We start from the raw sequence: 16,951 nt of genomic DNA, 5'->3' as shown, positions 1-16,951 counted from the left end.
CTTAGTGCCTTCATCTTCAAAACACGGACACCGTTGGCTGCAGGGCCAAGTTCCCATTCTTCACCCACATGACAGAAATGAAATTGGGCCTCTGACAGTGTGCCTCCATGAAGAGGCTTCAGCCACACACTGCCAACGGCACTGTCACTGGACCTCCCCCAAGTGACATGTAGCTCTTCGGTCCCAAGCAGAAGACAAGGCCAGGGAAGAGAGGAGCAGAAGCTAAACTGGCACTTTCTGAAAAATTTTTTTAAAATAAACTTTTAACAGACTATCTTCAGGAAAGCAAATATCTCACAAATGCTTCCTGCCACCTCTGTCTGCCAGCTCAACTTGCCACCTGAGGCTCAGAGGTGTTTCTTGGATACGAGGCTCCAAGCACGGTGAACCCCACCAAGCAAAACTGTCCTCTGGGGAATGCGAGATCTGACTCCAAAGTCAGAAGCTTCCATGCATCCGGGAGCCCACCCTGACCCACGCGAACAGCAAAGCCACGCCCCCCGACCCACGTGAACAGCACGGCCACCCTCCCTGACCCATTCGAATAGCACAGCCACCCCCCCCCAACCCACACGAACAGCACGGCCACCCCCCCGACCCACACGAACAGCACGGCCACAGAGACAGCCCCCCACCGAGAGACTGTCCAGCCCGAATGTCAGTGCGACAAGGCTGAGAAGGACTGCCCTAGAGTGACAATGTAAACATCAACGTGGGCTGAAACAGTCACACCCACCTTGTCCACCCCGTCCAGCTCACCAACAGAGCCTGGCCCGGCCAACACTCAACCTACATCTGCTGAATGAACACCTCCTGCTCGCTGGGTGCCTGTTTGGGACAAACATGCTATTTGATACTCACATGACCCTTATGAGATGCACACTCTTGTTCCTCCTGCACAGATGCGTGAATTTGGAGTCAGGAGTTTAAATATGTCACCTAAAATCCCACAGGAATAAGTGACAGAGCAGGACGTTAGCCCTTATCCATCTTATATCAAATCCTACACCTAAGGCCAATGCCGGTCCCGCTCCGGCCCAAAGAACAGTTCCTCAGCTCACTCAGAAAAGTAAGCAAGCAAACCCAATTACGACCTGAACCAAAAATGTCCCCCGGTTTACTGCCATGAACACATGACGACACATAACTGACAGATTTAAAGCTTTCCATTGTCCCCAAATGGTAGGCAGTGAAATCAACACACTGCTAAGTCCCAGCACAGGACGCATCATGGAGAAAGTGTTTCTCCTTCTGGAAACCATTTCTATCAAGCCCTGTTTCTGGCTCCCGCTGAGCTGGAGAGGAAAGAGGCCCCTGCGCGAGGGACACAGCCGAGCGGACGACTCCGGCCTTCGCGTGACCAACCCCCGGCTGCGCAAGGCCGTGAGAGGCAGCGTGCCCTAGGGGCTGAGGCCGGGGCTGCTGGCGGCGTCTGGCAGGCTCCCCGGAGTCCACCGTGTTGCGTTGTGACTAGGGGACATCACAGTGCTCTCCCTGACACGGAAGGACATACGAGTCAGCTGTGGGATGTAGAAGCGACCCAGTTACCTGTGACCCGCCTGCCCGTCACCCAGCAACACCCGGGCTGGGGGAGCCCCGGAGGACTGAGCCCGGTCTGGTCCTGGTCATCTGCACAGAGCCGCCAGGACCCCCCACTCTGTCTCAGGGAAAACGAGCCTGTCCCCAGAAGCCTGAGCGCACTCAGCTAAAGAGAGAACTTACAGGAAAATTATGTCCATCTCTGGAAGAAAATAGAGAAGCTGCACGGGGCTTTGGCCTCCCAGATTGTGTTTAAAGGATCCTTTTTGGGAGGCCGGATGAACTGGCCCGCCAGGGGGAGGGAAAGGCAGTCCCTGTCCACCAGCGAAGGTCTGGCTCTGAGCCAAGAGGCCCAGGCCGGTCAGCAGGGCGCCACCCGCAGGCCAGGGGTCTGAGGCCTGGGACTGTGAGCCTGGGCCGGGCCTCATCCCTGACAGAAACGCCCCCGGCTCGGGTTCAAGGCAAGACTTCGTTTTTCAAAGACTTTCCTCGGGACCTAGGTTGCAAAGTAATGAAACAGCATCTTCTTTCAGGGCTGCAGACGACACTACAACTCGATAAAAACCCAAGCACACGAGGATGATTCATTAAGCCCCGTTTAGCTGGACAGACAAACAGAATCTGAACGAGGCGCCCCGCTGCTGGCAGCGGCGACCTGAAACCAGACCACCCCCGAGCCACCGCCGATCGGTAAAGCCCGGAAAACACGGGTGATTCGTCAAAGGGAAAGAGGTCACCACCCAACTCCAAAGAGGGCAAACCGTACTACGTCCGTCTCCGCTGGTGTGTGGCAGGGCCACCCTCAGCCTGACGAGCCGCAAGCAGACCCTCCTGCCTGTGGGCGCCACCAGGGAGAGCTCCACAGTGCGACGCTTGCACGCGTGCAGACACGTGCACACGTGACACCACCCGGCGATGGGGAACTCTCTTGAGCTAACTGAACTTGGACAAAACCTACTTTTCTGTGTTTGGACATCGACGAAACACGGGAAGGGTGGGGCGTGGAAGATGCTGCCCAGGGCTCCGGCCTCATTCCCGGGCCGCCAGTGGCCTCTGCTGCTGGCTGAGGGCATAGCAGCTGGGAACCCCGCTTCCCTGAGAGTCCGCTCCGCCCGCCTCCCAGCCAGAAAGGCCCCATGCACCCCACACTGCCCTGGCTGCATCCTCCCCTTCAGCAACCCCAAGACTGCAGGGCGTAAGGACTGTGGTCCTCTCTGACCCAATGTCCCGTCCTCACATCCAGCACCACAGGAGCCAAAGGGTAGAATGGCCGAGGCTGGCCGCAGAGGCGCTCAGCCCCCAGGCTCAGAACACGGACCACGTCTCGGTTCTCCCAACTCGGACCTGTGCGTGGCAGGGCCCCATGCACGGCTTCAAGGGCAGAGGGACAACAGATGACAACAGAAGCTTCCTCCCGGACACGATGCCAAGCCCTGGACAGTCCAGGAGGAGCGTCAGTCTGCAGGCCGTTCCTTCAGGGTGGACAGCAGACCCTCCACTCAGAGCCTGTCGGGTCATGACTGCCTCCGCTACAAGGACGAGGACAGGTCCCAGGCACCCTAAGGTGAAGGACACGGAGAAGGGGCCTCATCTCGGAACCTCAGTGATGGCAGAGCATTCCTGTCCTGATTGCAGAGCTCAGTCCCATCCCACGACACTTCCAAATGGACACCGCAGGCACCTCTGACATGCACGTTAAAAGGTGACCCCAGAACCGCCGCTGGGGACAGAGCCCAGGCGTGGCGCCAGCCGCCCCAGGCCCGACTGCTTGTGCGGCATGCATGGCCTCGTGACCCGCTGGCTCACTCTTTAAGGGGGACATAATACCAACCTCCAGAGGAGAATGCTGGGGACAAAATGACAAACGTGCTTGTGAGCTAACACCCGGTCTACAGTAACTCCCCGGGAGGGATGGCTAAGTCACCACCTTCATCATTCATGTCACGGTACCAAGCTGCCTTGGGCCCGACCGCACACACGAGAGAGAGATCCGAACAGCAGGCCCTAGGAGGCCTGCCCCAGGGGCAGCGGAGGCCACGCGCAGGCCGGGCTGCCGGCGACGCCAGGGCCATGGCCGCTTCTGTCAGTGGAGTGAAGGGGAGCACGCCCCGAGCGGCACAGCACCGGGAGGGCTTGGCCGGCCACACACGCGACTTGCAGCACATGACCCTTCTCTCCGACTCGGCTGACCAGACGGATCCTTAAGGGACCTGTATGAGGCATCTGCACAAACTGTGTGACCACTTTAACATCAGACACATTTTCAGTCACCAGGACACACACTTCCCCATGGCTTTATTTAACCTTCTCGATCTCTGGGGACTTCTGGGGGCTTCATCCCCATCCTGTGTCTCCTGCCCTGTTAAGTCAGGGCACCGACAGCATCAACCCATGCCCGCCAGAAAGCCCCAACTCTGGGAGGTGGCCGATGCAGAGAGCAGCACGTGCTCAGCCAGCCCCCTGCGGCTTCGCGTCTGGGCCAGGACAGTCCCCAGCAGGAAGGGGGCACCTCGGGCTGGGGTTATGCAGAGACGTCTCCAAGGATGACTAGGGTCATCACCACCTCCGTACTCACTGTGCGAACTGTCACAGCGGGCTTCTGTGGCCTCACTCTGCACGCACGAGAAAGATCTCATCGATAGGCAGCGGTCTCTCCGTACCTGGGACCAGCACCCACATGGCTCCAACCACGCGGACCCACTGCGTCCAGAAGCCCCCGCACCCCCGGGCTCCTGCCCCCGCAGCGCCCGCCCTCACCCCGCCTCCCACCTGCGCACACGCACACCTCCCGCAGGGCCCGGCGCAGACGCTGGCTCCACCCCGGCCTCCCTCGGCACCCTCCCAAAGCCAGTCTCCCGTCCTCCTCTGGGGCCACAGCACACCGGTCCCCTCCCGAGAACCTATCACCTCTGCGATTACTCCGTGACCTGCTTTTGAGTGTCACCCCTGAGTCCCATACCGTGAGTGCTGTGCCCGCCTCGTCCACCGTCGGCACCGGGGGCCTGACAGGCGCTGGCAGAGGGCAGGCCCCTCACTAAGTGGGGTGGACCCGGTGTGGCAAGACATGGGTGGGAAACGCTCAGGGTGGCCGGGCACGGAGCTTGTGGGCCAAGTCACGCCATCAGCCAACGTCGGCGCGACCGCGCCGTCTGGAGGCGGAAGGCATGGGTCTGAGTCCAGGCCCTGCCACCTGCTGCCTGGGCGGGTCACTTCTAAGTCTCAATTTGCTCATCTTAAAAGAAATAAACTAAAAGGAATGAAAAGGGAGGAGGAGGAGGACGGGGAAGGGGAGGAGAGGGGAGGGGAGCGGAAGGAAAAATGGGCGATCGAATGAGATCAGCAGTTTCCTGACTTTGCTCTAAGCACCTGAGGTTCCTTGACAGTGACCAGAGCCCAAGCGCCCCATCCCCGCCCATGCTGCAAGCGCAGTCACAGCTAAGACACCCGGCTGCCCCACGGGATTCTGTTTGGAAGTGGGGTGCCCGCCCTAAGACCAGCTTGGCAATGGCCAGCGCTGCTGCCCGGCGGTGTCCCGGGGGTCTGAGCTGCGCTGGTCGTGTCCCCAGGGCAGGGTGCACCCTGCACGCCCCAGGGCCCCTCACACCTGCCCTCTGCCACCGGGCCCACCTCATTAAAGACGATCCTGGATGCCGGCCTCGACGGTGGCTCTACGGGCCTCACCGTGGTCCTCCACGTCTTCCCGAAGAAGTGTCGGTAGGTGACATCAAAGAGAGACACGCGAAGATGGCACCCCACCTCCGACAGCACCTCCAGCACTCCCTAGGAGACAAAGGGATCGGCCTGAAGGGTTCCCAGTGGCCCGAGCCATCCCCCAGGGGCCAACGACCATCCTGGTAGAACAAGCCATGCAGCCCCCCGATCCCTTCCTATCCATTTCCTTTCCAGGAGCTCCCTCTCAGGACACTGAAGCCACCCCCAGCACTGACCCGCCAGAGCCAAGGAGACACAGAGGCCCAGGCTGCAGAGAGAGATGCATCTGATAGCACGTGGAGCCAATAGAGAAGTCCAGGTGACATCACATGAGACCCTGGATCAAGCCACACCTGAAGCTTATGGGAACTGCGGGCTTGTTTGTCATGTGAGTTAACACATCACCTCTACCTTAAGCTACTTTGGATGGGTTTTTTCATGACATACAACCAAATACATCCTTCTGATATAACCACAAACTCTAATAAATCTTCGACTCGCCAGAATTATTTTGGGGTGGTAGCAGCAAAGGAGAAGCTGATCTCTGAGCACCGAGAAGTCAGGTCTACACACCTGGCAGAGCAACAAGACATCGCGGAGAAGCCGCTGGGCTCCGCAGAGGGCCTGGGACTGCTCCACTGGCAACGGACTTACTAGCACGGAAGTTTTCACAATACCCCGATCACCCCTGAGCTGTCCGTACGACGCCTTTTCAAGAACCAACTTCTAGCTTTGCTGATTCTCTGTATTATTTGCCCTTTATTAATGTCCGCCCATATATTTACCACTTCCTTCTTCTATTTTCTCTGAGTCTCTTTCGTTCTTTTCCTCTAGAGTCTTAAGGAGGAAGCAGAGGTATAAAAAAGATTTTATACCTTTTTTCTTTTCAGTTACAGTCACATAAAGTTAAAAGTTTCCCTCAAAGGACTTCGATAGCTGTGCCCCACAAACTGGTATGTTCTTCCTTCACTCAGATTATCTTACAATTTCTCTATGAATTTTTTTGGACCCGTGGGTTAGTTAGCAGTGTGTTAATTTTGTACTATTCGAAAATTTTCTATCTTATCGTATTGACTTCTAATTTAATAACGCATTAGTCAGTGAACATACTCTTTATAATTTCAACCCTTTTAAATTTGAGACTTATTTTCGCGGCCCAGCATATGGTCTATCTCAGTGAATATTCCACGTGCACTTGAGAAGCCGGTGTGTTCTATTTGTTGGGTGGAGTGTTTTAGAGATGAAAGTTAGGTCCAGGAGCTTGATGGAGGTGTTCAGATCTCCCGAGTCCTTGGGGTATTTTTGGTCTATTCGTTCTGTCAAGTACTAAGAGAAGAGAGTTAAAAACCTCCAGTTACGAGGGTGATCTGAGAGTAGATCCCTGTAAGTCTACACGAATTTGTTTCACGTGTGATTGGGTGCTGTGCACACGAAAGTCATCACAGCAGGCCTGACGGTTACACACTGAAAGGCTGGCACACGAGGCTGGCACACGAGGCTGGCCTTTGGCACACAGACTTCGGAGGTTCCCACCACCTGACGGACAAGCGAGGCTCACTGCGCTGGCCTGTGCGTACAGAGGGCTATGCCACGTGCCGGCCTCCCACTGGGAACCTGGAATGCGGGTATGTGCAAGGCTGTGGGTGCCTACGTGACCGATCCCCAAAATACCCGAGCTTTTCTTTTTTAGAGACCCTACGTGCTGCGTCTCTAAGGAGCTTCCTTGGCTGGCACCATTTCCCACATGCTGTCACACTCGTTACTGGGGATGCGGTGCGTCCCATGGAACCCCACTGGCAGGGGGCCCTTGAAGCTTGTGCCCATCTCCTCTGGACGTCCCCCGAGGCCTTTCCCGCGGCTGACTTGCCCTGTGCCCTTTTGCTGTGATGAGTCGTCCCTGGGAAGCTGACTATACACTGGGTCACACTGCGTCCGCCCAGAACATCGCCAAACCTGAGGGTGGTCCCAGGGACCCCGACACAGCCACGTACACATCTAGGGCTGTCACATCTCCCAGATTAGTGTCATCATCAAGACGAGCGCCTTTATCTCTGGGAACACCCTTCGCCTTGAAGTCTACCCTGCGTAGCGTCGGCCGGGCCTCAGAGCCGCCTCGGGCCTGGTGCTCACACGCTTTCCTTTGTCCACCCTGTCGCTGTAAAGTTTACACCTTTACGTTTAAAGTGTGCTTTTACAAACGACCCATAATCGGGTCTCAAATACCTTTTAACGTGACTTTGGATGAGGAATGACACTTGTAGGAATTAGTCTACAGACACGTGTACGTGAAAATGTGACGTAAATGAAGTTACTCAGGGCAGCAGTGCCTGTGACAGCAAGTGGCTGGAAAAGGCCCGAGGGCTCATCAGCAAGGAGGGCCTGGGCAGAGACGGCGGCTACCCATGCAAAGTTAACTCCACGCCGCCTTATGAAAGAATGAGAAACTCTTCCCGTAACACATGCACAACCTAAAACACACATCAAGAATATTTATAAAGCAAGATAATACAGGTATATTTACTTGTATTTGCTTAGAATTTCTGGAAAGTTGTACAAAAATCAGGCAACACTGGCTGTATTCTAGGGTGGGACACTGGGTGTCTCGGGGACTCTCTGGGATGATACACTGCCCTGTGTGCCTTTGTGAATTTCGAACTATGGGGATTACTTTTTCAAAACTACATAAAACAAAATGGGAAAATATAAAATTTCCTTCATAAATTTCCCTAGGGACAAGGAGACTGCTCTCCATTATCTTGTGAGCTCGTGGAAGGCCGGGGCCACTGGTGCCAGTCCATCCAGGTGGAGTCCCAACCGGCCAGCCAGAGCCCGGTCACCCTGGGCAACGGCTTCACTTTTCTGCTTCTGCTTCCCCCTCTGTGAAACGGGGTGATGACGGTACCCACCTTACAGTGCTGTTGTGAGGATGAGGTGAATCGGTACAAGTCACATGCCAAGAGAGGCGCTGTAAAAGCAGGAGCCACCGCAGGATCCAATGCGGTGGCACGCACAGCAGGTGCTGTCACGGGCGCGGCACTGAGCCATGGGACGCGAGTGACTTAACGGCAGCACGGTCTCCACGGCCCCCGCGCCCCGAGCACTGCGGGCCTGGAGAGTCGCTCTAGCAGCCGCAGAGGCCAGTCCTGCCCGGCCAGACCCTCTAGGTGGCTACGCGTTCACAGCAGCAGGCCTGGCCCTTCCTGTGCACGCCCACGGGCCACGCTTCCTGAGGACACTCGACCACGTGGGGTTCTGTGGGCAGCCGAAGGCCACAGATGGACAGAGCCAGGGCCCGAGCGTGCCGAAGACTGTGGTATGTCCAAGCACAGGCCTTCCGCCAGGCTGTCCAGGGCTCTGCCCCTGCAGCTCTAACTGCCAGGCCGAAAGCAGATGGCGCTCGGCCACGCTCAAGGCCACTTCCTGCCAGCAACCCGGCTCAGAAATAACCCAGGAAATCGGATTACCTGGGCTCTGCAGCTGCCCCACTGCGGGCAGAGAGAATCCTTCACCCAGTGTCAAAAGTGCTGACCAGGTCGCTGAGTCATGTGTTCTCTGCTGACGGGACACTTTGCCTCCAAACACGGCCAAGGCCCAAGGGAATGGGTACAGCAGTGAGACTCAAATCAATGAGGGAAAACCAATAACCTCTCAGATGGGCGCGGTGACAATGCGCGTCTGACAATAAATAACAAACGTCTTTACCTGCTTGCTCAGTGGCCCATCGAGCCACTTCAGGACACACTGGAACGCCATCGACTCCCTTCCAGGCCGGCGTGCTCTCTGTGGGTGTGGAGGCACCAGCACGTTCTGCTCGAAAACCCTGTGCCAGTCATGCATGCTGCCGCTCTGAGCGTCACTTGGGCCTCTAGGGTCACCTGCACCATTCGTGTTCAAATAAGTAAAAGCTGTAAGTGCTCGAGCAATTCTGAGTTTTCCACCTCCCGCTGAATCCCAGAGGAACCACCATCCCGAAACCCGCACTGCGATGCCACGCTGCAGACTCCAGCGCTGCAGACTGGCGCCCACGCCACCTTCCCCGGGCATGGCCCCTCCGCCATGCGCCGGCCAGAGCGCCACTACCCTGGCCTCAGCGCCCGGCTGCTTGGTACAGCTGTGGAGGTCGAGCACTGCACAAGAGCAGCAGGCCCTGGGGACTAGGGCTGTCTTAGAAGGGACTGGGGAGCATGACCCGGTCAAAGCCACTGAGCTTCTGCTGGTTCTGCTGAGGGAAATACTCTTTTCTGCAGGCCTTGGAGACCATCAGCCTAAAGCTGACAGAGGCCACAAAGGGAGCACCCACCTTGAGACACATATGAAAAGCAGGCAAAACAAAAACCAGCGGGTCCGCATGTCATCAAATGGACCCTAAAGCCAGTCGCCTAGGAAGGCTCGGCTACATGAAATGTCTCCTGTTGCTAAAGCCAGGGACAGGTTCTGAGCGTGACAGGCTTCTTGGAGACCTGGCTCACTGGGGATGTTGTCTGCCTCGCAGCCATGCAGGAATGTAAACCTTCTCGAGGCTTCCTTCAGCTAACACAGAATCTTAAAATCTTGGCTTTGGTAAGAGGCCAAATTCTGTCCATGAAAATGACAAGCAAGGAGAATCCTAAGGCAGCAGTTCCCTACATGTGGTCCCCAAACCCGAGGGTCCCTGGGGTGTCCAAGGGCTCCGCAAGGTCAAAGCTATCGTCACCACATCCAGATGAAATCTGCCTTTTTCATCGTGTTGACACTGGCGCCCATGGAGCGAAGGCAGCAGTGGGCGGAGCTGTGGGGGCCTCGGCACGCCCCGAGGCCACGGCACCAGGCCCTGCTGGCCATCCTGTGTCCCTTACCGCTCACAGCAAAAAATGCATCGCTCACAGCAAAAAAATGCATCGGCTTCATTTAAGAATGTCCTTGGCGAAACTGTGAAAACTATGAATTTTACTACACGTTGACCCTTGAGTATGGGCATTTTCAACATCCTGTGATGAAATGGGAAATGCCAAAAATAAAAAATCTGCTGGGAAACGAAGGGCGGCGGCCTCTCAGGCCGGGCAAGCCCGCTGCGGGCGGGAACTCGCGCAGAACCAGCTGCTTCGGTCCTGCGGCCACACCATTTTCACCGAAGAGAACGGCTGGGAAACAGAACATGCTCATTCGGACTCGTGCTTGGCAGACACCTCTCCAACGTGAACAAAATGAGCCTGTCACTTCAAGAAAGACGTGTAATAAAAATTGAGCTTTCAGGCAAAAATCAGAATTGGGAAACTGGACCCTCCGGTGTGAGCCTGACAGCTTCATACTTCCCAGACTTCCCCGAAGACAGGGGTAGTGACGGCCATGAAAGCGAGCTTTGGAAACTGTGATTACACGTGTCAAGATCTGGAAGATCTGATAACTCGGAAGCAGTATTTTCCAAGAGAACGACGCGTAATGATACAAGCTCCACGAGAGGAAAAGATCCATCCAAAACGCGAGACAGACCAAAGGGCTTAAACGTAACAGAGCATGAAAAGCTCACTGGTAGGGTGTCTCCCAACACCGCATTTGTGTCACTGGTACACGTGATTAATGCTGAGGACCTTGGAGTGGGAGATTATCCTGCATTACCCCTATGGGCCGGATGCAGTCAGAAGGGTCCTTACAAGAGAGGCAGGAGGGGCCAGAGACAAGGCCAGGTGACGGCAGAAGCAGGGAGAGATGGGAAGATGAAGGGGCCACCAGCCAATGATGCAGGTGGCCTCTAGAAGATGAAAAATGCATAGAAATGGATTATCCCCTAGAGCCTCCAGAAGGAACCAGCCCTGCCCACACCGTGACCCTGGCCCCCGGACCTGGAAGAGAATAAATTTGGGTTAAGCCACCCGGTTTGTGGTAATTTATTACGGAAGCCATAGAACTCACACAGGTGTCCACACCTGTAAGCAGAAGAGGCCTGAGGCCTGGCGGGAGAGCTGCCTGCCCAGGAGGGCTTCTGGGAGGCTCCAGGGTCTGGCCAGAGCCCACACGGCCCACGTGCTTCCCTGGTCATGGCACTTGCCCCCGGTCCCATACTCAGCTGCTCGCTGGCCAACTGCTCAGGGAAGGGAGCCTGCACTCGAGTCCTTGGTGCCCGGCTCTCCATCGGAACTCAATGATATGCACAAAAGCAACGGAAGTTTCCATGAAGTTGAAACCCAAGCTTTTTTTTATTTTTTTTTTTCCCAGGGAAATGTTTTCCTGTTGACTTTTCTTATGAAATTGGGACGCCCGTTCACACGAAGCGAGTGCAGCAAGGACCGAGGGGCATCCACACCAGGGGTCTTTCCAGCCCCGGGCACTGCCTGGCCCACGCTTCCCAGCACCAGGGCTGCGCCTCCCTCCTGGGCCGCACTGGACTTGGCTCCCAAGCCCAACTCCTGACCCAGCACCTGCCTCCCCCTCCCCAGGCGACTGTGGGACCCCACGCCACACTGGGCCAGTAGGCGCTGCTGAATAAGGCTCCTAGTCCACCCTCCCAGGAGGAACAAGGCAATGGCCTCTGGCTGTACCAGTCGGACACACGCTGGGAAGAAGGCACCATTCTAAAAGAAATGGCCACCCAAAATTAAAATGCTGGGCAAGGGGAGGCGGGCAGCAATAGAGGAAGAGGTGACGCCTGAGACAGGCTCCTGGGAGCTGTGACACCCAGAGCTCTTCTCTTTCCCCCAGCACCCACAGAACAGCTGCCAGGGGGCCTTCCCTCTTCTCCGCCTCTCCCCTGCCCTTGCTTCGGGTCCTCCCAGACACGATGCCAGACAGACAGAGACAGACAGACAGACAGACAGACACACAGACACACACACACACACACACACACACACACACACGGGTAATTCCTACTTGTCCTTCAGGAGTCAGATCGAATGCCACCTCCTCAGGGTGGGTACCCCATGCCCGCCAGTGGCTCCCCTATACAGGTTCCTGTCACAAAAGTCACCACGGCGCGTGGTCACTGTTGCCCGACGTGACTGAGCTGCCTGAGGTCAGGACTAGGTCCTCAGGGAACATCCGTTCACCGATCGAGTCAACCCTGACAGGACGCTGTGCGCAAGGGCGGAGGGGCCTCTGCGGTTAGGTGAACGATAAAGAGAAAACTGGCTTAGTATCTGGGAGGGTCCCGTGCTCTGAACCCACGTGAGGGGTACGATGGGCGGGAGGGGACATGAAGAAAACGTGCCCACATTTACTGAGCCCCTACTGTGAGCCAGGCACTCACAAACACTTTCATAGTCATTATTCCAACAGGTGTGGAAGCACCATTCATCCTCATTTTATAAGGAGAAAAGTGAGACTCAAAACGGCCAGTCCAAAGTCATACGGCCAGCTGGGACTAATCTCAAAGCCACTGTAACCATGCCGGCCCCTGCTGTCCCACCAAGGCCAGGAGAGGCAAAGGGACAAGAGGCCTCGGAGAGAGGAGCGAGAGCACTGGCCGGGCTGACCCTCCCCGAACTGACTTCTGGAAAGTCTCATGCCCTCCCCGCCTCTGCGTCTCACAGACACAGTGAGGGACTGTGACGTTTTCCTCGAGGTCTCGGCTGCTGCACACCTACTCGGCAAACGTTTACCAAGAACCTGTTCTGTGCCAGGACGCACGACAGCGAAGGAGACTGACCAATGCCCTGTCTTCAAGAACGTAAAGATCGAGTAGGAGGGAAAGACCAGGGCCGAGTGGGAGCAGCAAGAGATGAGAAGCCTAATCTAGCCTCCTGCCTGGGTGGGTGCAAGCAGGGAGCTGAAGAGGTCAGCAGCCGAAGGCCTCATACAGGTTTCACCAGGGAACGGGAGGGGCAGGAGCCGCGAGGGGAGGTCCAGGCACAGCAAAGCTTCCTTCCCAGAAATGAACAAGATCTTGAATGCTGACACCCGAAAAGCTTTTCCCAAAGGGGACTTGAGTGGAGGTCTAAGTAACCACTGCCTGGAATTCCCTCATTCAAGAAATATTGAGTACCTTCCACGAGCGAGCGGGGCCCTGGAGAAACTGTGCTGACTACAGCAGACAAGCTCCCGCCCTCGGGGACTGTATCTGGAGGCAGACGGAAAGACGGGATACAAGTCAGCAGGAAGACACCCGGCTGCGACCTATAGGAGTGACAGAGAGGAACGGAGGACGCAGTGCGCAATGATGGAGACCTGGCTTAGAGCCCCGGGGAGCCATCTACGATCATCTAAAGCACCCTGCACATCCTTCAACCCAAACCAGAGGCTGCTACAGTGAAGGGAGTGTGTCTGAGAACGCAGCTGTCTTCTGTAAAGACAGGCATTAAAGAGATGTGCGCAGGTGGCACTTTCGAGTCTGAAGGGGCAGGCAGGAGAGCGAGCATTCAGGCCACACAAAGTGGCCAGGTAGTGCGCTCGGAGCCAGTCGGGCCAGCTGGCTGGACAGCAGAGGGTGAAGGCAGGAGCCGTTCCAGGGGCGCCGGGGGCAGGCAGCGGGGCAGCCTCCTGCGAGGGCCAGAGAGTCTGGAGATGTCCATGGGCGGCGGTCCTGCAACAGGCCAGCTGGGAAAGGCACCCACAGGGGACCGGCACCCAAACCAGGACAGGCATCCAGGAGGAGGACAGGCTCCCAGCGGGGGGACGGGGGTGACGCCGACTCGGGGAGGGCCAACGGCGGGGGTCTCAGCAAAGCTCAGGCGGTCGGCCCCGCGTTCTCCCTAAGCTCGGGGATTTAGAGGGACACAGTGTCAAGGGGCAGAGGGCGGAAGTTGAGCCCCAAGCAGCCCGGGACACCCTAAGAACGGGCGGTCCGGGCCGAACCAAGTGTCAGGCGGGGGATGAGATGCGACTGACGCGGACACGACCTTGCGCCCCGCCCGGCCGCCGCGTCCCGAAGGCACAAGGTTCCTGCGGAGAGCCGTACGGAGCATCCCTAGCCCAAGCGCGAGGACCCAGCCCGCTCTGCGGCCCCCGCGTCTCGAGGCCTTGTCCAGCCTCCCCCCTTCAGCGCCAGCCAACATGGTTCCGCCCGCCGCAGGCCGCGTTACCTAGGAGACGGGTCCGCCGCGCCCGCGCCCACCCACGGCCGACGAGGCCCGCGCTTTCGATGAAGTGCCCCACGACGGACCCCGAGCCCCGGCGGCCGGCCTGTGCCCCCCGGAACCGCAGGGCTCGCGGACCGAGGGCCGAGTAAAGGCTGCCCTGGCCGCTGCCAGCGCGGGAGGAGCCTCGCAAGGCAGCGAGCCGCGCGCTCAGGCCGAAAACCCGCCCAGCGTGGCCGTCGTCCGCCGGTGCCGGACCAATCAGAGCCCAAGTCAAGGGGCTCCGCTCCGCAAGCGCCAGCCAACCGGCGCGGCGGCGGGCCCGTCCTGATTTGCATGCCCGGCCATCCTTCAGCCAATGGGAATGTGACTGGCGTGAAGGGCAGCCAATGATAAGCTAGCAGAGGCGTGGCCCGTGGTGTCCCACGAGGTGAAGATGCTGCGGGCGGAACCTTGCCGAGCGAGCGGGATTCGGGGGCGCTAAAGTCGCAGGGGCAGGGCGGGAAGGAAGATCCGGAGCGGGACACGGGATCTGGAGCTGGAGCCCCCCAGGTGAGTGCAGGGGGAGACCCCGGCGGAACGCCTCTGTCCACGGCCGTGCCCCGGGAGAGCGGCGGCGGGCCCCCGCGAGGTCGCCGGCGATTACCCATCTCTTCCCCAGCGCGTCTTCGCGCCCGCCTCCGTCCTTACCTCCTCTCCAGCCGGCTGGCTCACCTCCTTCTCCACCATCTCCCTTCCCCCATCCCGTCCTCGCTTGCCTGCCCTTTCCGCACCGCGCCCGACCTTTCAGCTCCCATCCGCGACCCGCGCCCCAAACTTCGCTCCTCCCCACGTCCTGGTGCCCCCCCTGCCCCGTCTCAACCCGCTCCTCTTCCTGCAGCCTCGTCTCCCCTTTCCCCATCCCTCCTCGCCATCCCATCTCCCGGCCTCTGCGCAGCCCTATCGGAGCGCCGCTGGTCTTGGTCCTCCCCATCTCTCCTTTTCGGTCCTGAAGCCTCACCCTGCCTGTCCCTCCTAGTTCCTGACCCCATCTTCTCACCCGTTCTGTTCCCAGTCCCTCCAGTGTCTCCCCGTGGGCGGTCCCTCCACCTTGCCGTACTCCCCAGGACCTTGGCACTCACTGCCTACTCCAGTTCTCCTAGCTACCTACAGCCTCCCACCCCGCTCCCTATACCCCTACCCCATCTTCGCCTTCTCTTCCCTTCTCACCTCCCTACCTGCTGCTGCTCCCGCAGGATGCAGGGACCCAGTGGCTGCACCGCCCTCTGCTGCAATAGCAGCAGCCGTGTACCTGCCCACCCCAGGCGCGCCCCTGCTCCGCTCCTCTTGGCTTTTGTCCTTGAGGTCCCCGTGGGGGCTACACTTCGCCTACAGCATCCTGGGGGGTGCTCCAGGTGAGAAGCCCCTTAGCACCCTTTCCTGCCTTCCTCCCTGACCACCATCTCCCTCCCCACCCCCACTTTCCTGCTCAGCCTCACTTTGTGATTCAGCATTTTTAGGGTTGGTAACTTTCTTTGCTTCCTGGCATGATAAGGGCCAGACTGTGGGGCTGAAGGCAGGGGGTCTTGATCCTGCAGTTAGCAGGTCCACCTTGGGAAACAGACCGAGCTGCCCAGGTTGGAAGCGGGGACCGCTAGTGGGGGCTGCCTCTTGCTCCCTTTCATTCGTGCTGGGTTGAACCACATCCAGGGGGAGATGACATAAGTAATAGCTCTTGGGGAAATGGACTATTAGCATTTATGGAAATTAATACATCCACATCCGAGGAGCAGGAACACCAAGTTCAGGCCACAGCTGTCCCGCTGTCTGTCATTTTAGGATTTTTTTCTTTCTCTGCAACTTCTCCTCCCCCTCAAAGACGCCAGCCCCCATCCAATGCCAAAAGCAAGCTCCAGTTCCGCTAAGGAGGCCGTATTGAGGCCCCACGTTGCGGAGTTTGGGGACCTGCTTACAGAGAGTCCCATCTGCCCTCCTGATTGTTGCTTGGCAAACACATCCACCTGCAGAGCCCAGTCTCACGTGCAGTCCCTGGGCTCCTGCCCCTGTGCCCTCGCAGTGGAGGCCGCAGAGGGCATTTGTTTCCTGGGTTACATCTGTAGGGGTGCCCTCCGATGCACACTTGGTTTCAATGGCAGTGAGGGCGTCTGGGGCAGACCACATTCCTGCTGCGAAAGCAGCGTGCTAGAGGCTTCCCATACAAAACCCAGGTCCAGTTCCTTGTGCCTCTCTGCTCTGCTGGTCCACAGACGACGTGGGGACTGAGCCAGGCCAGGGGCAGGGGGCATGAAAAGTGTGGAATGTGGCCTCGTGCTCAAAACGCCGTCGAGTCTGGATTAGAGCCCGGGTGGAAAGAAGTGGGCACAAAAGTGCGCGCTGCAGGTGTGGCGAGGCAGGACAGCACCTCTTGCCTGGCGAAGGTCATGGGCCATGGGCACTGGGCGTCAATGGGGCCGTGAGCTCTGGGCGGGGCAGCTCGGGCCTCCATACCGTGGGGCTTTCTCTCCTTCCTTTCCTGTTTCAGTGATCTGAGCCCCACATGAGTCGGGAGGAAGTGAGGCGCTGAGTTCTGATTTGGCAGTTTCCGGGAGGGATGGGAGGGAGGGGCCGCCTCCAGACTTGCCTGTTGGTGCCGGGGCCGGTGGCAGCTGGGCAGCAGGTGTGGGGCAAAGGAGGGCCTCCTGCCCCATCAGAACCTCGGGGAACGGGCTTCGTTT

General features: G+C 58.1%; 2 protein-coding genes across 2 annotated transcripts in view; one reads left to right on the top strand and one right to left on the bottom strand.

Annotated features, from left to right (window-relative positions):
• The window catches only part of NPHP4 (nephrocystin 4), a 183,633-nt gene extending 168,475 nt beyond the window's left edge, over positions 1 to 15,158 (bottom strand). Inside the window, exons 1-3 of the mRNA XM_023535625.1 lie at positions 14,928 to 15,158; positions 8,953 to 9,125; positions 5,167 to 5,319 (exon numbers count right to left, since the gene is read on the bottom strand). Of these exons, the coding sequence (XP_023391393.1) occupies positions 5,167 to 5,319; positions 8,953 to 9,125; positions 14,928 to 15,156 (555 nt within the window). The 5' untranslated portion in view covers positions 15,157 to 15,158. The remainder of the gene's footprint in view (positions 1 to 5,166; positions 5,320 to 8,952; positions 9,126 to 14,927) is intronic.
• Positions 14,597 to 16,951, top strand: part of KCNAB2 (potassium voltage-gated channel subfamily A regulatory beta subunit 2) — an 80,492-nt gene continuing 78,137 nt past the window's right edge. Inside the window, exon 1 of the mRNA XM_023535624.1 lies at positions 14,597 to 14,789. The gene's annotated coding sequence lies outside the window, so the exon portion shown is untranslated. The remainder of the gene's footprint in view (positions 14,790 to 16,951) is intronic.

The sequence above is a fragment of the Pteropus vampyrus genome, unplaced genomic scaffold (assembly GCF_000151845.1).
Source record: "Pteropus vampyrus isolate Shadow unplaced genomic scaffold, Pvam_2.0 Scaffold142, whole genome shotgun sequence".
Lineage (NCBI taxonomy): Eukaryota > Metazoa > Chordata > Mammalia > Chiroptera > Pteropodidae > Pteropus > Pteropus vampyrus.
The sequence above is the reverse complement of the archived record's forward strand: the minus strand, read 5'-3'. Positions and strand labels throughout refer to the sequence as shown.